This window comes from Bubalus bubalis, chromosome 3 (genome assembly GCF_019923935.1).
Source record: "Bubalus bubalis isolate 160015118507 breed Murrah chromosome 3, NDDB_SH_1, whole genome shotgun sequence".
Taxonomy (NCBI): domain Eukaryota; kingdom Metazoa; phylum Chordata; class Mammalia; order Artiodactyla; family Bovidae; genus Bubalus; species Bubalus bubalis.
In genome coordinates this window covers 127,816,567-127,839,783 of record NC_059159.1, presented here as the reverse complement: position 1 = coordinate 127,839,783, position 23,217 = coordinate 127,816,567, and the positions used below count along the sequence as shown (strand labels likewise).

At 38.6% G+C, this 23,217-nt stretch overlaps 1 protein-coding gene across 2 annotated transcripts in view; it reads right to left on the bottom strand.

The window, feature by feature from the left end:
• Window positions 1–998: 998 nt before the first annotated feature.
• The window catches only part of LOC102404051 (contactin-associated protein-like 3), a 237,881-nt gene continuing 215,662 nt past the window's right edge, over window positions 999–23,217 (bottom strand). The window contains exons 22-24 of one of the 2 annotated variants that reach the window (XM_006069491.4): window positions 8,203–8,433; window positions 7,857–7,928; window positions 999–3,224 (exon numbers count right to left, since the gene is read on the bottom strand). In XM_006069491.4, the coding sequence (XP_006069553.3) occupies window positions 3,031–3,224; window positions 7,857–7,928; window positions 8,203–8,433 (497 nt within the window). In that variant the 3' untranslated portion in view covers window positions 999–3,030. The remainder of the gene's footprint in view (window positions 3,225–7,856; window positions 7,929–8,202; window positions 8,434–23,217) is intronic. The other variant, XM_006069492.4, reaches the window with a different exon arrangement.

Below are 23,217 nucleotides of genomic sequence, written 5' to 3'. Positions count from 1 at the left end.
TGGAAAAGCCCCGATTTGTAGCAGTCAGTAAGTATCAACTACTTTGTGTTTCACTTTTCATATGACAAGTTAAATACCATCATAAATAATATTAACAGATCACAGTATTCCCTATATAGAGAATAAGTAGAGATAAAGGAAAATACACACCAGTACAGAATGCATACATTCACACATTTTTTAATATTTTAGGGGAGAAACAATATAATTTCATAATTCAAATTTCATTCAACTCTTAAAAATATTTTTCTAATTTAATTCAAAAGTGTTTTTGTTTTTTTTTTTAATTAACAAGTAAGCAGGAAAAGTTTACAAATCAGTCAGGGAATGTGGATGGTGCATCACCGAAATTCAGTAAAAATATTTTAAAGTTTGCCCTTTAGAAAAGAGATCAGAGTGCAGTGGATTTCACTATCTAGAAATCTGTAAAATTTCAGGTACCAAAGTGATGCATTCTTTTGGAACATAAGGTGATCACTTGTTAAAGTTGCAGTAATTTAATGATGTTTATACTCAGCTATGTGTTTAATGGACCCTATAATTTTTATGTTGAATCCTTCCCCAAACTACACAGACCTTTGGGAAAAGTCTACACACGCCATTTACCAAAGTAGTCCTTTATATATTGCTATATTGAGATCCTAAACTTCTTTCATCATTTAAATAAACATCAGTATAGATACAGTATTATGGCAAATAGACTTTAAAGTGGTCTCCATGATCTCAGCTTGTTAAGTCTTGATATAATCCTTCCCCTTAGTATGTGTGGGACTCGTGACTTGTTCTAACCAATGTGTGTGCTTAGTCGCTCAGTCATGTCCAACTGTTTGTGACCCCATGGACTGTAACCCACCAGGCTTCTCTGTCCTTGGGGATTTTCTAGGCAAGAATACTGGAGTGGGTTGCCATGCCCTCCTCCAGGAGGTCTTCCCAACCCAGGGATTGAACCCAGGTTTCCGCATTGCAGGCAGATTCTTTACCATCTAAGTCACCAGGGAAGCCCTGGTGGGCAGCCTATCCCTTCTCCAGGTTATCTTCCCAATCCAGGAATAGAACCTGGATCTCTGGCATTGCAGGCAGATTCTTTACCAGTTGAGCTACCAGGGAAACCCTTCTAACCAACAGACTATGGCAAATTGGGAGATGTCATTCCTATGATCATATTTACCTTAAATAAGACTCCCTCTTGCTAGCGTACTTGCTCTAGAGTCTCTCCTCCACTAGCCTTGAAGAAGCAAGCTTTCATAAGTCCTCCAGCAGTAAGGAATGAAGTGCTGTCAATAATCGTGGGAGCAAGGAGGCAGATCCCTTCCTGACTGACTTTCCGTATGTGAACACAGCCCTGACAGACACTTGACTGCAACCTTGCAAAAGTCTCAGTAAACTCATGCCTAGCTCCTGACTCACAGAAACTATACGATAATAAATGTGTATTGTGTTAAATGTGTAGTAGCTTTTTTTACCTTATAGAAAATTAATATAAGAAAATATAAGAAAAAATGTTTGAGAAAAAACAATATAGAGGATATCTTTTCCCATTCATTAAAAAGAACACAGAAAAGTAGGTATACACACAAAAGGTAATAGCAAGGTAAAACGCATCTAATTCCAAGTGATCTTTCTGTGGTCAAAGTTAGTACCTAGCAGGCACATGGCAGGTGGGATATGGAGAGGGCAGTGCATTTTTATTATAACTGGCTTTTCAATACAAACGGTGACGTCATGTGAGTATCTAATGACCACTGCCACAAAAGTAGTTACTGGATAAATTCTTATAGTTAATATGATTTTTTGCTCTCCTAATGTTCAAATATGCCCTACTTAAAATGAACTAGCCTATTTGGGGTGCTCTATTGGAAATAGATCTCAAGATCCTAGAATTTTTCCTGAAATGACAGTTAGTTCAGATCGTATAGCTTGCATTTTCCCTTAGCATAAGCATTCTTCCACTAATATTCCAAATAGTAGGTAGGTGAGAAGGTAACTCAATGTTTTGCCTAGATAAGCTCAAAATTTAGAAAGGGAAATGGAGAGATTTAGTTTAAAATGTGACTTATTCCCTAATAAATGAACATACAGTCACAGGAAAAGCAAAGAGTTGTTATAACCTCCAGAAAAAAAATCACAGAACTGCAAAGAAAAGTGACCTAACCATCCCATGCATAAAGAAAACAAAATTAGGATTATATTTCATTCAGGTGTGGATGGATACATTTCCAGTGTTAAATATGGAATTTATACATGGGCACAAATTTAGTTAGAAAATAAACATTTCTGTGAGATTACTAGGTGATCCTTATTACAATTTACAAAGAATATAATGACAAATCACAAAGAAAATAAGCAAATTAGCACATATTAAAATCCTTTACACATTTTTCTACCCATGAATTCTCTATTTCACATCTGAACTTAATAGTAGAATTTCATAGCTGATATTCAACACTTATTTCATTGTTAAAATATATCAAAATTGATTTAAAAGACACAAAAGGAAAAACAATCAGCCAAAAAATGTTTTCTCAGGTGTTTGGCCAATGGGCTCTGGTTCACAGGAATATGGAAATGCAGCTGAAGGCCATCTGAGAAGCACTTCCTGGTTTAAAAATGTCAGCAAGTGATTGATAAAGGAAGCTTACTGTAGGTTTCCATGTAACACAAAACATTAGAGTCCAATGTTGATAAACTTCCATGTTGTATTTTTAAGAGACTATGGCCACAGCTTGAATCCTTCTTCTCACTTAAAACCCGAAGTAATTATGTAAAATACATTTGCCTTTTAGAAGATCAAGTCAGAACAGTCAGAAACTGCCAATCAGTGATTAATGAGCACACCAAAGTCACTGTTACATAAATGGATCAGGAAGGAGCACTGAGCAGAGCCTCCAGGGACTGTTTGTGAGCAAGCTGATGGCACTGGACCACCACTGCCTGTCCCAGAAGGACAACAGGTGGGTTTCATCCACTGGGAGCCCCTGGCTTAGCAAGAAAGTCACATCATCTTAGTAATCAGCAAATCACAATAGCAGATCAGAAGAAATACTCTTTCTGGCTTTCATTGACTGTACATTGCATGTTGATCTCACTTTTCAGAGCAGTTTCAGCATTGTCTCCAGTTTTTGGAATATTTGTTTCGTTTTTTTGGTATAGCCATCTCTGCTGATAAATGCGTATAGCAATGGCAGTGATGCAGAGCAAAATAAAGATCACAACCGCTATCACACCTAGAGAGAAGGGAAAATACAAAGTCAGATTATAAACCGTAAATGTCAGCTTAACTAGAATCTACCCTAGCACCATTTATCATCAGAAAATTTGAAACCAAGTAATATTATAACATTAAGGTTACTTCTAAGTCCATGCAAACTTCAGACACAGAGATTTTATGCCTTAATTCCAAAGACATATCTGATTGGATTCCAGTTAATGCCTTCACACTAAAGTGCAGAAACACCATAGGCCTCTTAGGTCATGCCTGCATGGCTAACTGAGTAAGCAGGTTTTTATTTTTAAAAGGTATAGACTGTGTAGCCCTATTATAGAGCGATTAAATGCTTTGTTGTTGTTGTTTTGCAATTGCTAAGTTGTGACCGATACTTTGTGAGAGCATGGACTGCAGTGTGCCAGGTTCCTCTATCCTTCTAGTGGGCTTATCTATCTCCTAGTGTGCTTAGTTACCAAGTTGTGTCCGACTCTTTTGAGACCCTATGGACTGTATAGCCTGCCAGGCTCCTCTGTTCATGGAGATTCTCCAGGCAAGAATACTGGAGTGGGTTGCCATACCCTCCTCCAGGGGATCTTCCCAACCCAGGGATCTAACCCAGGTCTCCTGCATTGCAGGCAGCTTCTTTACCATCTGAGTCACCAGGGAGCTCAAATTTATGTCCATTGAGTTAATGATGCTATCTAACAGTCTCATCCTCTGCTGCCGCATTTTTCTTTTCACCTCAATCTTTCCTAGCATCAGAGTCTCTTCCAATGAGTCAGCTTTTTGCATCAAGTGGCCAAATTTCTATGTGTTTTAATGAAAATTTGATTAAACTGTTATGCTGATATACAGTTGAACTACAATAATGTGGTGTATATTTCATCTATGTCTATGAGACCAAGAGAGTCTTAAGTGATTGTTGCCTCTGGGGGTCTACACTCTTGTGTGATCCCCTTGTGACTTGCTTCTAACTAGTACAATATGACAAAGTTGACGGTCTGTACCTGATTATTTGTACATGATTACATGATTACGTTACATAAGACTGTAGCACCTGTACTCTTGGAGTCTCCTTCTTCCTGCTGGTTATGAGCTGGCAAGAGCCATGCTGGGAAACCACCACATGACAAGGAACACTTGTCTATGAACCAGTGAAAATTCAGAAGCTCTCAGTGCTACAGCTGCAAGACACTGAATGCAGCCAACAATCTATGCAAGTGAAAAAGGCTCCATCCCCAGTGGAAACGTCAAATGTGACCCCAGCCCAAGATCCCAAATGACACACATTCATTTCAGGATTGTGAGACCCTAAGCAGAGGACCTAGTTGAAATGTGTCCAAACTCCTGACCCATATAAACTGAGGAATAACACACAAGGGTTGTGTTAAGTTGCTAAATAGGTGATTTGTCATGCAGCAATTGATAACTAATATACTATATTATAAAAATCTGTAGAAATATTAATAACATTCAGTTATATGGAAAGTAAAACATTTCTCATGTTGGAAATGTTTTAAGTATTGAAGACATTAACTTTGCCAGTTGTTCTCAACCTTGGCTACATAGTAGACGATAACAGAATTTTGGGTGGGAGGCTGGGGTATCAGTATTATTTTGAAAGTTTCATGGATTATTTTAATGCACCATCAAGCTAAGCCATAGGGATGTTAAGTCAAGTTATATCACATTAGTGAAGAATAAATATCCAATCCATTCTGAAACAGGCAAAAAGGAAATTAACTAGTCAATATAGTTTTAAGATGATTGGCACAGCCATTAATTAGTATTTCCAATTAATAAATGTAAGGAAATACATGTTAGTGTTTAGCTATGTAAATCAAAATTTGTATTGCAAAATGAAGTTTCTTTATTATACTCTAGGACAGACTTAAGCAAGTGTGATGGAGCCCAACAAACTTGAAGCTTGGTTGGATGCAATTGGTCACAAAGATTCCTGAGCACATGCTATCAGGAACTCAGACTCCTTAGCTGAGAAGAGGTAGCATATTTATTACTCTATGAATATTCTTAAATATTTATTCATAAGTAGAATATTCATTGCTTTCAATATATTTTCCATCTCATGTGAGAACCAATAACAGAGTTACTTTAATTATTTTTATGTATAGTCATAGAGCTTTGTTCTAAGAGCTATATCATGTCCAATTTTAGCGTCAGGGACCACTAACTCAGTAACAGTGATCAAACCACTTGATTATATGATGATTGTCACCATTACACTGACCCACTATACATCCAGGATTTTCTGTATGTGATTGATCACCTCTAACTCTACCTTGTTTTTGTTTTGTGAGGTTTGGTGGGATCCTAGAATAACTTCCATCTCCACCCTCTAGCTGAAGAGATTGAGATAATTTGAAGAATGCATCTGATGGCTTCCATAACCTTCCTATCAGCAACTCCAGTGTAAATGTGTTTTTGACAAGTGCTCGTGCCTGTGTCTGTGTCTCTGTCTACACGTCTGTATCTTTCTCTATCCATCCATCTGCCCATCCACAGCATAGATCGCTTGGCAAGAAATCCTCTGTGATCTCTGGTTTACCAGGTTTGAATATTGATTAGGTTAATACTCCTTTCTTAGTGCTTCCTTTGTTTACAGGGTAGAAAATAAAAATGCAAAATGCAGAATATGAAGAAATTCACCCATTGGGATAATCCTTTAAACAGATCAAATATTTCATACAGAGGTGAAGTCTATGAACAATTTTTTAAAAGTCTGATAGTTCTTTCAGGAACAATACACTGGAGGTCTAGGTACTCAGTAACTGACAAACCACACAGCCACCAGCTGCCATACAGATGGAAGGCAGGTTCAAGTACATTGTAGGGTCCAGTAAACTGAACCCTTCTGTCCCTAAGACCTTCTGTGCTTCACTCCCATGTATCAGGAGCCAAAAAGGATTTCTCAGGGGAGTGACACTAGAGTAATTTACTTTGTACATCTTGCTAATGATGTTTAGCAAAAGCAATACAACTCTATTCAGTGGCAAAGAATCTGCCTGCCAATGCTGGAGACGCAGAAGACATGGATTCAATTCCTGAGAATGGCAACCCACTCCAGTATTCTTGCCAGGGAAATCCCATAGACAGAAGACCCTGGCCAGCTACAGTTCATGAGGTCCCAACAAGTCAGACATGACTGAATGACTGAGCACACACACACACGCAGGCAATAAAACTCTAAGGACCACATCTTTGTTCTATCATCAATTTGACGTTTATCTTTGTTCTCTCTAATAAAAGGGCACCAACTATTATAATCTGCAAAATTTTGAACTTTGGTTCCTACTTTGTAAATATTAATCACATTTAAGTTGATTTATTTTCACTTAACTTTGACATTATAGTGAAGTTTTGTCATTAAAAATAAATCAGAATGATTTAGGATTAAGACTTAATTTAAATTTTAACAAGAAAGTTATTCCTTTTGGATATGCATTATAAATAATATTTATAGTTTTTGTTTTTGGAGTTACAAGATGAAGGTCATATTCCTCACTCATTACAAAAATAAAAGTAATTGATACAGAAATGGAAATAATGACATTCTTACATAGATTTCATCAGCACTTTAAAATGTCTGAATATTTCACTGGTTGTCTGGAGAAACCTGGTATCTTAATAAATGCAGGCAGATCCAATCTGAGCAGGTATGTAGCTGGCCTAACCCAGTCCAATCACCCAGCTCTAGAAGTAATTACCTCACTTTGAGGTAGCAAAGAATGGAGAGTAGTTTACTTCTACTCACCAAGCAGAGTTTGCAACTGACTTACATTTCCATAATCTAATTAAACAAATTAAAATGTTCTTTGAATGATATGGAGGGAGAATTGTATATTAATGTTTGAGTCCTACCTGGATAAGTTTTGTTTCAGGGGATATAACAGAAGATATTTAAAATGCAATTACTTTTACTTCTTCATATATATATCTATATATATATGAGTGATTTATTTAATGGATATCTATATCTATCTATCTAGATAGATAGCTACCTATCTCTCTGTCCAAAGATAAGCTTGATGCTAGATACAGTTTTACATCTTTATGTTTAGGTAAATGACAATTTGTATAATTTAGGTGCTTCTCCCAATAAATGTTGCATTTTTTATTTTAAATAAAATTTATTTTCTTTTTAAATTTAGAGAATAATTGTTTTGCAATGTTGTGTTAGTTTCTATTATACAACAAGGTGAATCAGCAGCCTTCCACTTGCTGTTTTACACATGGTAGTGTATATATGTCAATGTTGCTTTATGTTTTATTTTTAATCTTATTTTTAAGTGTTCTGGGCTAAGGGGCTGACCTCTGGCTATTTTAAATCAAAGAAGTAAAAGTAAATATGTCTTAAATATGCATACATTCTGAGAGAAACTAATGACTATTTTCGAGTGGAAAATCTCTTCTTATTATAGTTTGGCAACCATCCTTTAAAAAAGAGGAGCCATTAGTTCCTTCTACAAAGCTTTTTCGAAGGAGTTGAGTTCGGTACAGTTACATCAAGAACATTAGCAAATGTACGTGGTCTGCCATTGACCTCACAGTCATCACGGATTCTCAGATATTTTTTGGACTTTGCTAACAGTGACAGCAGAACCAAGGAAGAGGTCATTTGCGGCCCCATTACCTCCGATGACCGCGGAGTCACTTCTGTCCGCATTAACTAAGGGCCGTCCCTCATCCGTTGGTCCAGAACGACCTACAGTAGAAAAAGGGAGAATGACAGAGAGTGGAAAGGAGGAATTTTGAGAAATCCACACACATTTGAAAGAGGAGCAGATAATGCAGTGACAGGAACGAATTTGAAACGAGGAACCAAGAATGGAAAGACCAGAGAAGTGAGAAGATGAATTGAGGACTTTGGGAAACCTCTGGCATGGAGATTCTGAGCATAATCTTGCTGGCATGTGAAACGAGTGCAGTTGTACGGGGATGGAGATGGAGTGGAAGACCGGAGGGAGCGAGCCACACACCTGCACCGCCTGCGAGAGGGCGGGTCGCCTCCCCCGCTGGGGCTCCGGGCCCCGCCCCATCCGCGCAGCGGGACGCGGTGGCCACGTGTCCCCGGACGGTGACCTGAGAATGGCCGCCAGAGAGCAGCGCCGCCTTCAGAGGGACTGCAGGCCCGAAGCGTACCGCAGAAAGGCAGCCCGTGAAGCCGCGCGCGCCTGCCCGCAGCGTGTCCGGGTCCGCGCCGAGGGGCTCTGCGGACAAAGAAGCAGGACACACCGTTAGGGCTCTTGGGCATCTGGCAGGGACGCCAGACTAGCCCGCCTCTGAGCAGCAGTGATGAACTGAGCCTCCCTCCAAGCCCTTCCTCCTTTCTTCCTTAGAAGAAGATCCACAGCCCGTGGCAGAGAGGCCTTGGTTGATACCCTGCGGTTGGTTGTTCACTCCCTGTGGGAAAAAATTAAAGCTTCCTTGAATGCAGTCACTGTTAACGGGCTAATGAAATCCTCCGCCACCAATGCAGTTTTCAAAATATTTTGAACAGGATTTGTGACCAGTATTCTAGACGGTTAGTGACCTAGGTCTCATGAGTTGGGGAACGGCAGAGTTCTGGGAATGGCATCCCACTCCAGTACTCTTGCCTGGAAAATCCCATGGATGGAGGAGCCTGGTGGGCTGCAGTCCATGGGGTCGCTAAGAGTCAGACACGACTGAGTGACTTCACTTTCACTTTTCATTTTCATGCATTGGAGAAGGAAATGGCAACCCACTCCAGTGTTCTTGCCTGGAGAATCCCAGGGACGGGGGAGCCTGGTGGGCTGCTCTCTATGGGGTCGCACAGAGTTGGACACAACTGAAGCGACTTAGCAGCAGCAGCAGCAGCAGCAGAGTTCTGGGAACTCCTTCTGAAGTTACCTCCTAATTAATATTTTAGTCTTGCTGACTGTTCTGAGGCTCACAGTGAGGGCATCTCCTTACCCACAACTGCTGTCCTGGGAACTCCGCACCCCACTTTCTTTTCCCCTCTTCACAAGGGTGATCTCTGTCCCTACTCTATAAATAAAGACTTGCCCTCACCAACCCTATCCTGATCCCCGTTCTCACCCCAAACTGACAGAGGTTGGTTATTATGACCGAAAGAAGAGCCGCGATTGACACAGGAGAGCAGAGCATCAATTCCTTCGTTTCAGTGATGCCTGCATCCCGCAGTGCACTTGCTCAGTGGGCACGAAGTCTGACCCAAGGCCCCTTAGTTGTAGACTTCAAGTTTAAATGTGTCAGTCAGGGAAGGAAGAGTCTGCGTCACCCACAGAGGAAACCACGTCAGTATGAGGCAACTTTGGCATCTGCTGTCAAACTCCTTCCTGCTTCATCATATATAGAAAGGCCCAGAGTCTCTTCTTTTTCAAACAATCAGTTACCAAGAATTTACCAAATGACTCCCATAGTCTGGACATTGTGTTAAGTGATTTATAGAGGTTATTTCTTAATGCTCAAACCACCCTGAGTACTTTTATTCCTATTTGAAGTTAAATTAACACTGGTTCCAAATAGGAAAAGGAGTATGTCAAGGCTGTATATTGTCACCCTGCTTACTTAACTTATATGCAGAGTACATCATCAGAAATGCTGGGCTGGAAAAAGCACAAGCTGGAATCAAGATTGCCAGGAGAAATACCAATAACCTCAGATATGCAGATGACACCACCCTTATGGCAGAAAGTGAAGAGGAACTAAAAAGCCTCTTGATGAAAGTGAAAGAGGAGAGTGAAAAAATTGGCTTAAGGCTCAACATTCAGAAAACGAAGATCATGGCATCTGGTCCTATCACTTCATGGGAAATAGATGGGGATACAGTGGAAACAGTGGCAGACTTTATTTTTGGGGGCTCCAAAATCACTGCAAATGGTTATTGCAGCTATGAAATTAAAAGACACTCCTTGGAAGGAAAGTTATGACCAACCTAGATAGCATATTCAAAAACAGAGACATAACTTTGCCAACAAAGGTCCGTCTAGTCAAGGCTATGGTTTTTCCAGTGGTCATGTATGGATGTGAGAGTTGGACTGTAAAGAAAGCCGAGAGCCGAAGAATTGATGCTTTTAAACTGTGGTGCTGGAGGAGACTCTTGAGAGTCCCTTGGACTGCAAGGAGATCCAACCAGTCCATCCTAAAGGAGATCAGTCCTGGGTGTTCATTGGAAGGACTGATGCTGAGGCTGAAACTCCAATACTTTGGCCACCTCATGCGAAGAGTTGACTCATTGGAAAAGACCCTGATGCTGGGAGGGATTGGGGGCAGGAGGAGAAGGGGACGACAGAGGATGAGGTGGCTGGATGGCATCACAGACTCAATAGACGTGAGTTTGGGTGGACTCCGGGAGTTGGTGATGGACAGGGAGGCCTGGCGTGCTGCGATTCATGGGGTCGCAAAGAGTCGGACAGGACTGAGCAACTGAACTGAACTGAACTAAGGGACAAGTAAGTGGGATCATTATATTCTTCTTTCTTCTTTAATGAATGCATGTACATGCCATAGATTATGTGTATATATTCTGTAAGTTTTTTAGCTGGCATAATGCATGCATGCTAAATCACTTCAGTCATGACTTAGGTTCTACTCTTTGTGACAAAGGTCCTACTCTTTGTGACCCCGTGGACTGTAGCTCACTAGCCTCCTCTGTCCATGGGATTCTCCAGGCAAGAATACTGGAGTGGTTGTCATGCCCTCCTCCAGGGGGCTGGCATAATAGTCAGCCTTTAAGTTCATCCTGAGAATCTGAGCTCTGATCCAATCTATCATGATGTTTTGGATAAACTCTCAAGAGGACAACCTTTATTTCTGTTGAGTTTGAGTTTTTGAGGAGCACTGCTCTTTTGTCTCTATTTCCTGATGAATATAAATAATAATAAATAGCTTTTATGGGACATGTATCATCCAGTACATACATGCTAGACACTGACAAATAAAGGGCTATTGTTATCATAAAAATAAAGTGAGCATTTAGAGCAGGATTTGATGCCTTGCTTCATGCTATACCACTAGTAAGCAGATGGAGAGAACTTTTGAATAGGAGCATTTGAATTCTGAAGCCAGGAATATAACCTCGTTGCCAGCAAGCTTTGTCAGCTAGCTTTATCTGGTGCATCAGTTACAGAAGGTCACTGTCCTTAGCTCATCCATGTCTCTCATGCAACATGTGGAAGCTCCTGGTGGACAGTGTGTTTTATTCTTGTCTTCCCCTGCACTTAGCTTAGTGTCTGTTACATAGGACATATGCAATATATATTTTATAATCAAAGAATAAATTTAGTCCTATTACCACCCTCCTGTGGACAGTCTGGCTGTTGAAATTTTTAAAATGTGGCCCTCTCAAGGTGTGGTCTGAGAAATTCAGAGGTCCCTCCTTGTGATTCTGGGAAAGACCGAAGGCAGAAGAAGGGGATAACAGAGGATGAGATTGTTGGATGGCATCACTGACTCAACAGACCTGAGTTTGAGCAAACTCCAGGAGATGGTGAAGGACAGAGAATCCTGGTGTGTTGCAGTCCACAGGGTCACAAAGAGTCAGACACAACTGAGCAACTGAACACCACCACCACCACCACCACCTTGTAATAAAAGATGACTTGCACTGACTTCAGCTAAGGATGCATGTCCATAGTTGGCTGACATCTTATGCCACTGAGTTTTACTAAATGTCATGGTAACTAAACACGTCCTTATTGTCATTAAAGGTAACCAACATACTCTGAAGCTTCTTTTGAAGGGTGAAAAAATATGCCACTCCCAAATATGCCACTTTGGCATAAGGGTTATTTACTTGAAAACAGCAGGTAGAAGGCCACTGATGTCCATTTTTCTTCTTGAAAGCAGCAGATAAAATTCCCATGGAAAAGCTGCCCTCTCTGTACCAGGAGGGATAATGCATTCTTATGACCAGAGATAAGCAGTCCAGCCCAGAGAAATCTGTACCTACAAACATTGTTAACAGATTGTTAAAACAATACCTTCCTTCACTCTCCTCATGCATTTTACTTACTTTTTCACAATCACCACTCTTTGTTCAAATTAGTATATAAATACTTGGGCCTACCTGCTTTTTGGGTCTTCAGTTTCCTATGGGGGCCACATGTACATTTACAAATCTTTATGTTTTTCTCCTGTTAATATATCTTAAGTAAATATAATTCTCAGGCCCAGTCATAGATCTTAAGAGAAAAGAGGTCAAGCATTGTCTCCCCTACAAACTCATGGGGTGGATTTCTTGAATCTTATTACAGGTTGTTACTTTTTCTCCTATTAAACTTCATTTCATAATGAGATAAATTTTGTATCTTTATTTCTCCTGGCTTGACAAAGAGCTGTACCTTCAAGAAAAATGGTCTAACTTTGAGATTTTCAGTAAACTCACAGGGAACTATTTGGGCTTACAAAATTTTGTTTATGAGTTTAGAGTTGCAAAAATAATGTTTGCTATGGAAAAGACCTCTAAAAAGACCTAAACTCAAGGGTCATGCATTTGCATTGTTAGATGGCATCACTGACTCGATGGACGTGAGTCTGAGTGAATTCCGGGAGTTGGTGATGGACAGGGAGGCCTGGCGTGCTGCGGTTCATGGGGTCGCAAAGAGTCGGACACGACTGAGTGACTGAACTGAACTGAATCATCATAAACATCTCTCTGACACACATAGCTATATTGGCCAACTTGATTATATGAAATATCAAATAGCTTTATGCATGTGGAATTTTAGGTAGATTCCTAAGTACACTGAAGTAAAATGAGCTTGAAACAACCCCACTAAAGGATTATCAATTAAAACAGTACTTGAAAGATGACTTTATTTTTTAAATTTTGCATTCAGACAGTATCTGTTTCTTAAAGGAAGACACCTTTGCTTGTGTAACCCAGGACTTTTGCAAGGTTAAAATACTGGAAAAAAAATTACAGGTAAAATAAAAGTTTTAGCTGTTGGACAAAAAGAGCAACTAGACATCACTAGCTTTTCTGGTCAAAGTTTTGACCTGAGCACTACCAGGCAAGGGTAACAGAAGGAACCCAGGGCAGACATATATCATAATAAGTTAGATCAATTTTGTGGAATTTATTTTTTTAAAGATAACCTGGCTTCATAGATATACTACTACTACTAAGTCACTTTAGTCGTGTCCGACATAGACAGCAGCCCACCAGGCTCCCCCGTCCCTGGGATTCTCCAGGCAAGAACACTGGAGTGGGTTGCCATTTCCTTCTCCAATGCATGAATGTGAAACAGTGAAAGTGAAGTCGCTCAGTCGTGTCCGACTCTTAGCAACCCCATGGACTGCAGCCCACCAGGCTCCTCCATCCATGGGATTTTCCAGGCAAGAGTACTGGAATGGGGTGCCATAGCCTTCTCAGTTCATATCTATAGATAGTGTTATTACTAAAGAAAGAAACATCAGTAGTATATTATACTGCATTATATTTTCCCATATTTCAAGATACTTTATTTATATATATATATGTGTATGTGGATTTAAGAATGTGAATATGTATGGGGGATTTGTATGTATCTGAAAAGCCTATCATTAATCATGTAGCTTTAATTATGTGTCATGGTTTTGATTCTTTTTTTTTTTTTTTTGATTGGAGTAATTCTCTAGTATATTCTTCAGATGGGATGCTTGATTAATATTTAATCTCAATCTTTCCTTGTTATCCAAAATATCTTTTATAACCTTGTCAGATAAATTATATAGTAGATGCTTGAGCTTCAATCATTCTTCTTAGCAGTTTAGCTATATCATTATATCATTTTTATTCTGTTGTTGCAAATGAAAAATTAGATGCTGATACCTATACTATTATTTTTATTGCAGCAACTTCTGCCTGAAACATTTGGAAGACTTTTCTCCATGGTTTTGTAATTCAGGGATTTTCGCAGAACTTCTGCAGATGTGTGTCTTTTCTCATTAGGATCAATAAGTCCTCTCAATCTGCAACTCAGCTTTTCCTTTGGTTAAGAGAAATTTTTTAATACATAATCTTTGTCTTTGCTTTTAATTCTCTTTTTGGATCTCCAATTATTCATACTAAGTGTTCTAGATCTAACTTCCAAGTCCCTTTTATTTTCCCTCCTAATTTCTGCTTCTTAATCTTTTTGCTTATGGCATGATACTCCATGTCACTTTTAAGGAAAATCAGTGATGATTCTCTTCTTTAGATCATCCAGTGACATTTTGAAAAGTCATATTAACTCCCAGAGTTTATGTTTGTATCTGTATGTGTGATTTTATTAAAATATCCTTGAGTGCCAAGTTTTATCCTAGTTTTCTGTCTTCTTCAATAGCTCTAAATTGATGTGGAAATTTTATTTGTTGTTTTTTCTTTTTCCCCCGTCCCCACTCTTACTTTTAGATTCTCTTACTGGTGGCATCATCATTTACTTATATATTTATTGGGATGGCTTGTTGGAACTCCACGGTTGGAGACGTTATACAAGATACAAGTCCTGACACTCTGGACAGGGCCACTTCTCTGCCCCTGTAGTCATCAGCAGACCTGTAGGCAGACTGTCTGACTTCTTACAAAGCATAAGAAGAGGTCTCTCACCCTTGCCTTCACCATGGTAGGAAAGATATGACCCAATGATCCAGCCCTTTATCAGCTTCAGAAGGAGCAGAGAGAACCGGGATCATCATGTGGAGCAATGTTGACCTTCCCTATGGAAGTCTTGAGTTCTCTGAAAGGCAAGCTTTCCCCAGGATCCACAGGCTTCACACACCACCCAAGACTCTGCTATGTCCTCCTCCAGCTGCTGCTGCTGCTAAGTCACTTCAGTCATGTCTGACTCTGTGCGACCCCATGGACAACAGCCCACCAGGCTCCTCTGTCCATGGAATTCTCTAGGCAAGAGTACTGGAGTGAGTTGCCATTTCCTTCTCCAATGTCCTCCTCCAGTCCAGGGGGCAAATCCTCACCTCTGCTCTCTTATTCACACTTGCCTGCCCTCTTCTGCCTGCTGGGCTGGCCCTATAGTTCCTGGGTTTAGGGGTACAAGTATGTTGAATTGAGAGTAGAAACAAGTCTTACGGCCCTATGTCCACACAAAGTCAGCATTCAAATTAACAGAACTGTACTTAGAAACACAGTGTGAATCTGTCTTCCCTATTAGCTGACTCCTGAAATCCCGTCCTTAAGGATCCTTCCTTTTGGCTAAAAAATTTTCCCTTTAAGTGCAAAGAAAAAAAAAAGTGGAGGAAACCTTAGGCAAAACTTAATGCATATTAAAAATTTACATATTAGGATGAAAATGTCTGATCAACCCTTAGCTTGAGAACACAGGCATCAACAAGAAATAAGGGCAAAACAGGTGCACCTTCAAGGTAGGGTAAGGAGGGGACAGGAAAGTGGTTTGAGTGTGAATGTGAAGCAAAGAAAAGTTTAGGAAAGAGTGTGATAATGGCTGTTAATAAAGTTCATTTCCACTGTAATTTTGAGTAAACCCCCTTAAATCACTTTGAATGAAAACAGATTTAATCTATTTTTTCTCTTAAAAAATGTCTATGGTACAAAATCTTGAGAGCAGTATCAGATTTCCAACAATTCAGGACATAAACATTCTCAGCTGTCTCAGATGTTGCTAGTGTTGCCTTTAAAATATATTGCCAAGGCCATGCATTCTAACACAAGAGATGATTTCTGGTTTTGTGAGGAACAAGCATGTTGATGAAAGGTCCACAAGGAAGGGAAGGAGCAAAGAATTGAGGTGTGTGTGAATTCTGCTACCCACAATGAACAGTGCTTCTGGAAGGCACTAGCAGTAAACAGTAGAATAGCAAAAAGAGTATTTCCAAGATTCCCTAAGGCTCTCATCTGCAAGCGAGTATCAGGAAAAGTGAGTTGTCCATAGAATTGCAGGAAGCAATTAAGAGCATCAGAAAGTGTAAATATGTAGTTAAGTGAATACTGACTGTTGAAACAACAGCAGTAATAATATCTTAAGGAAAAAATAATATCCATAAGTGAAGTACATGACAACAATGGCAAAAAGGGTGGAAGAAGAAGTAAAATGGGAATACAAATAAGGTTTTTATGTAGTTTGGGAAGTGTACATTCAAATTAGAATGTAATAAATCAAGTTTGAGTAATCTTTGGAGTAACTGCTAAATTATAAAGCTGATACCGAAGATTAACAGGCCCAAACTGGAAGTAATTCAGCTTCACATTAACATGAGAATAAACAAACTGGTATATTCATGCAACAAAAGACTATCAAGCAAAAAAGCTAGTGAACCATGACTATATGCAACAAATGTTAAAAAAACATTTTGGCAAATGGAATTGGCTAAACTGAATATAAATATCAACCTGCTATTTATTTTGGACTTGATGAAACAACAGTGAACATCCTTTATGCTAAATAAATGACATGATTAGAAAATGATGCTAAGTAGAATCTTCACTCTGTCTTTTGAACAATTCATCATTGGAGGGACCTGATTTTCAGAGTCAGCAAGAAGTGACTTATTCTCCCTTCCCTGCACCCTACTTCCACCACACCAAACTATCGCTGGCACTTGCAGCCAATACCCGGGAAGAAATCAGGGGTGATTTGAAACTCTGAGCACTTTAACAAGCACTCCCAGAAGGTATTTCCTGGAATAATTGTTGTTTAGTCACTAACTTGTGTCTGACTCTTTGCGACACCATGGACTACAGCCCACCAGGCTCCTCTGTCCATGGATTTTCCTAGCAAGAATACTGGAGTGGATTATCATTTCCTCCTCCAGGGGATCTTCCCAACGCAAGGATAGAACCCTCATCTCCTGTTTGGCAGATGGCTTCTTTACCACTGAGTCACTCTGGGAAGCCCAATTGGAAGAATAGTCTGTAGTAAACTAAAAAGACTCTTCCTGTAATAACATTTGAGTAGTCTTTCACATAACAAAGAAACATTGTCAGAATTCTACATGTTTGCTGCTTTCAGCTCATCAGTCCTTCTGTAAATTGTGAGTAGGCTCATGTAGCCTCTCCTTGATATACCCTTACTCCAATTCAGAGGTCCAAGTTCTTCCCTCTCTGTTTTCCATAAAATCCTATTCTTGAATAAACTCATTCATACAATAGAAGAAATGTCCAGTTACGACTCAGTGTTCCAACTCTCCCAGGGACATGTGCAGAAAATGCATTATTAGCAAAAGAAATAAATCTCTAATGGATTTTTTAGTATTCAGATACAATTCACATCTCATAAATTTCACCCTTTTAAAGTGTACAGTTCAGTGGGTTTTTTACAGTTATAAAACTATTCCCAGTATGTAACTGCAGAATCTATCACCCCCAAAGAAATCCTGTACGTATTAGTGGTCACTCCTCACTCCTACCTGCCCCCAGTCCCTGGTAAATCTAAACTGCTTTCTGTTTCTATGGATTTAACTATTCTGGACATTTCATATAGAAGAAGTCATACAATATGTAATCTTTTGTGTTTATCTTCTTTCATTTAGTGTAATGTTTTCAAGGTTCATCCATATGGTCCCATGTATGAGTACTTAGTTACTTTTTATGGGCTAGCATTCCATTGTATACAACTTTTGTTTGTTCCTCAGTTGATAGACAATGGAGTTGTTTCCAATTTTTAATTCTTATGAATAACACTTCTCTGAAGACTCGTGTACACTTTTTGTATGTGGATATATATTTTTCAATTTCTTTGGGTATTTACCTGTGAGTGGGATTCCTGGGTCACTTGGTAACTGTGTTTAACATTTTAGGGAACTGCCAAACTGTTTTTCCCCAGCAGCTGCACACTTTTACATTCTCATCAGCAATGCACAAGAGTTCCAATTTCTCCATATCCTCTATGACATTTGCTACTGTCTGTCTTTATGATCATTGCCATCTTATTAGGTGTGAAACGGTGTGTGTGTGCTTAGTCGTTTCAGTTTTGTCTGTTTCTTTGTGACGCTATGGACTGTAGCCCACCAGGCTCCTCTGTCCATGGGATTCTCCATGCAAGAACACTGGAGTGGGTTACCAGCCCTCCTCCAGGGGATCTTCCCAACCAAGGGACAGAACCCGTGTCTCCTGCATTGCAGGTGGATTCTTCACTGCTGAGCCAACAGGGAAGGTTGTGAAATGATATCTTGTGGTTTTGACTTGCATTTTGTTGATGACTAGTTATTCTAAACATTTTTTGCTCATCATTTGTGTGTCTTCTTTTAAAACCTGTCTACCCAGAACCTTTGGTCATTTTTAAACTACTTTACCTATTTTTTTATTGTTTAGTTATAGTTCTTTATATATTCTCTATAAAAGTCTCTTATCAGATACATGACTGGCAAATATTTTTCCTCATTTTGTGGGTTGTCTTTTTACTTTCTTAATAGTGTCCTTTGAATTACAGAAGTTTTAATTTTAATGAGGTCCAATTTATATATTTTTCTTTGCTGCTTATGCTTTTGAGAAACTTTGATCTAACCCAAGGCTTTTGAAAAACCTTCTCCAAGAAATCATTGCCTAATCCAAGGTTACAAAGACTTACAGTTATGTTTCGTTCTAAGAATTTTATACTTTTAGCTACAAAGTTAGGTCTATCATCCATTTTGAGTTAATTTTTGTGTATGGTGTTAGGTATGGGTCCTACCTCACTTTTTAAACTTGGGGATATCCAGTTGGACAAGCACCATTTGTCAAAGAGACTATTTTTTTTTTTCCCTCTACTAAATGGCCTTGGCACCAATGTTAAAAGTCAGTGGATCATTAATACATAGCTTTACTTCTTGACTGTTGATCTAGTTCGCTAATCATTATGTATCTTTTAGCTCAGCTGGTAAAGAATCCGCCTATAATGCGGGAGACCTGGATTCGATCCCTGGGTTGGGAAGATCCCCTGGAGAAGGGAAAGGCTACCCACTCCAGTATTCTGGCCTGGGAATTCCATGGGCTGTATAGTCTATGGGGCCGCAAAGAGTCGGACACGACTGAGTGACTTTCACTTTCACTCAAGCCAATACCACATAGTTTTGATTACTGTGGCCTTGTACTAAGTTTTGAAATCATGAAGGATGAGACCTCCATCTTCATCCTTCCTCTCAAGATTGTTTTGGCTACTTGGAACCATTTCATTTCTATGTGAATTCTGGAATCAACTTTTCAATTTCTGTAGAAAAGGCCATTTGGATTTGGATAGGAATCTGTAGGTAAACTTGGGGAGCACTGCCATCTTCAGTTCAGTTCAGTTCAGTCGCTCAGTCCTGTCTGACTCTTTGCGACCCCATGAATTGCGGCACACCAGGCCTCCCTGTCCATCACCAACTCCAGGAGTCCACCCAAACTCACGTCCATCGAGTCAGTGATGCCATCTCATCCTCTGCCATCCCCTTCTCCTCCTGTCCCCAATCCCTCCCAGCATCAGGGTCTTTTCCAATGAGTCAACTCTTTGCATCAGGTGGCCAAAGTATTGGAGTTTCAGCTTTAGCATCAGTCCTTCCAATGAACACCCAGGACTGATCTCCTTTAGGATGGACTGGTTGGATCTCCCTACAGTCCAAAGGACTCTCAAGAGTCTTCTCCAACACCACAGTTCAAAAGCATCAATTCTTCAATACTCAGCTTTCTTCACAGTCCAACTTTCGCATCCATACATGACCACTGGGAAAACCATAGCCTTGACTAGATGGACCTTTGTTGGCAAAGTAATGTCTCTGCTTTTGAATATGCTATCTAAGTTGGTCATAACTTTCCTTCCAAGGAGTAAGTGTCTTTTAATTTCGTGGCTGCCATCACCATCTACAGTGATTTTGGAGCCCCCAAAAATAAAATCTGCCACTGTTTCCACTGTTTCCCCATCTATTTGCCATGAAGTGATGGGACCAGATGCCATGATCTTCGTTTTCTGAATGTTGAGCCTTAAGCCAACTTTTTCACTCTCCTCTTTCACTTTCATTATGAGGCTTTAGTTCCTCTTCACTCTCTGCCATAAGGGTGGTGTCATCTGCATATCTGAGGTTATTGATATTTCTCCTGGCAATCTTGATTCCACCTTGTGCTTCTTCCAGCCTAGCATTTCTGATGATGTACTCTGCATATAAGTTAAATAAGCAGGGTGACAATATACAGCCTGACGTACTCCTTTTCCTATTTGGAACCAGTCTGTTGTTCCATGTCCAGTTCTAACTGTTGCTTCCTGACCTGCATATAGGTTTCTCAAGAGGCAGGTCTATCTGTGTTCATGGATTAAAAGATTCCGTGTTGCTAAGATGGCAGTCAGGTGGTGCCATCTTAGCAACACGGAATTTTTAATGCATGAACACAGATATATTTCTATTTATGTAACTCTTGCATAATTCCTTCCAACAATATTTTATGGGTTTCATTGTACATATCTTGTACTTCTTTTGTTAAAGTTATTTCAAAGTATTTGCTTCTTTTAATGCTATTGTAAATAGAATTTATATTTCATTCATTTTATCCTTGTATTATTCATTGCTAGTATATAGAAATACAATAAATTCTTGTGTGTTGATCTTGCATCTTTGCCAAAACTACATATTGGTTCTAATAGCTTTTTCCATGGAGATCATGTCCTTTACAAATACAGATAATTTTACTTCCTTTTTTATCTGGATATTTTTTGCTCTTTTCCTTGCCTAGTAGCCCTCATTCAAATTTGTACTACAGTCTTGAACAAAAATGGTAAGAGTGGACATCCTTATCTCATTACTGATCTTAGGGAAAGACTTCCATTATTTCACCATAGCTGTGTGGGTTTTGCAGATGCCTTTTTTACACATGAGGAAGTTCCTTTCATTCCTAATTTGTTCAGTATTTTTACTATGAAAGCATACTGGATTTTTTTCAAATGCTTTTTCTGTGTCTATTGAGGCGATCATGTGTTTTTTGTCCTTAGCTCTATTAATATAGTGAATTACATTGATTTTTATCTGTTGTGCCAACCTTAAATTCCTGGAAGAAATCTTACTTGGTCATGGCATATAATAATTGTTATATATTATTACATTAGACTTGTTAATACTTTGCTGAGCATTTTTGCATTTACATTCATATTCCTGAAATTTTATAAACTCTTTGTGTCTTTCTACATAAATTTCTTCTAAATGAGATAAATTCTTAGGGAGAGTATAGGAAAGACTAATACATGTCACATAAGTCAAGGGAATTTTAATATCTAAACTCTAGTTTCTCCATGCAGATCTCAGTAGGTAATTTCCATGAATTATTTATTACCCAATTATCATATATGGAGTTCCATTTCCACATACAGTCCTTCAGTGGATTTCTTTTCCCACTCAGATAATTGGCCTACTAAAGTTTATTCACATGACTATATTGATTTGAACTGTATTCTCCCCTAGGAAAAGACAGGAAGATATATCCTTAGTTTGTTTTGTTTTGATATTTGAGGTTTGCTATTTTGGCTGTTTTTTTTTAAATGCTCAAAACCCAAAATGAATAGAATATCAATTATACAAAATCTTTAGAGAAATAAAAAGTAGCAAAAATGCTAGGGTACCTTACTTGGTATTTTAAAGTTCTCATACTTTGGGATTATAAGTCCTATCAGAGTCAAAACTACACAGAACACTAGAAATTCAAAGATTTACACTTAAAGTAGGATTATACTGAAATTATTTTATAGTAATTGGGAAAACTTAACCTGATTGGTCATCACTAATACAATCATTAAAGAATGGAAAGAACGTAGGGACTGTTAATCAGAAGTCACTTTCAAAGCGTTTTTCAAAACTCACTAGGGAAAACAATAATAATAACTAACTAGATTAGTTAATCTTTAAACACTATTTTATTGTTTATATTTTGTATTATATCACAAGTGCTTTGAGGGCAGGTACAGTATGTGTTTTGCTATGAGGCATTCAAAATGTCCAGTGAAATACAGGCACATACTAGGAACCACCAAACATTTCAGAATGGATAAATCCATGAGCCAAAATAGCTAACAAGAAATACTGAGGTCAGACTCTATGTAGGGCTTTCTACGTTGCTTCTTTTACTTAATGTCAATGTTGTACATGGAAATAAATATAGTTTTATATTGTCTTTAATAGCTATATACTTTTGCGTTAAACAGAATCTTAATGATTTTGAGAATTATGTATGTTAAAGACATTTTATTATCTTGTGTTAGAGAATTTTAATTATTATTTTGTATTACAAAATTTTGACCACTTTATTGTTTTTGGTCCCTTAACCTTATTTATATTTTTCTTTATAGATGTTATTAAATCTCATGCTGTAATTTTAAACTCTTTAATTTAATAATTCCTGATTTTTTTAAACATGTTTGGAATGACTTTCTCCTCTACAAGATTGTAAAAATACCTCCACACAAAAAAAATAAGTACTAGATATCTCATCATAGTTTGGGACAACTTTCCAGAGAATTTAATAGTTCCTTATTAACCAATCTGTTGGTCTATTTTACTATGTTAGCGAAGTGAATTTTTACCTACTTGCCAAATCCAAATACAAAACTGTAGTCTTATTCTCAGTAACTGATATTGAGAGTGGTAGAAGAACAGAAGCCATCCAAAGATAAAGTTATCCAAAACATGAAAAGTTTTATTAGCCTTTGATCAAGATACATACCTCTAGGTACAGATGAAATGAATATTTATAATTTTATTAGATTCAATTGCTTCAGGCTATAAACTTCATTGCTGAGTTTCAACTTTAATTTTTATGGCCTGAGAGAGATGCATTTGAATATATCATCCTTGAATAAAAACATTAACACCTTCAATTCCATGCTACTGTTCTCTATATATTAAATCACAGGAAAATAAAAATTCATATAACAAAACCTATTCTACTTTTTAATTAAAATGAACCTTTTCATATAATACAGTTTAGTAATTAAGTTGATTTCCATAATCTATTGCCTATTTCTTTATAGATCAGACATTTGAACCTAATTTGCCTTTAGAATACTCCTTTGTCAATTTCATACCTACTGATGGCAACTTTCTACGTGGGGACATGGGCATCTCTGAACATGCCTCATTTC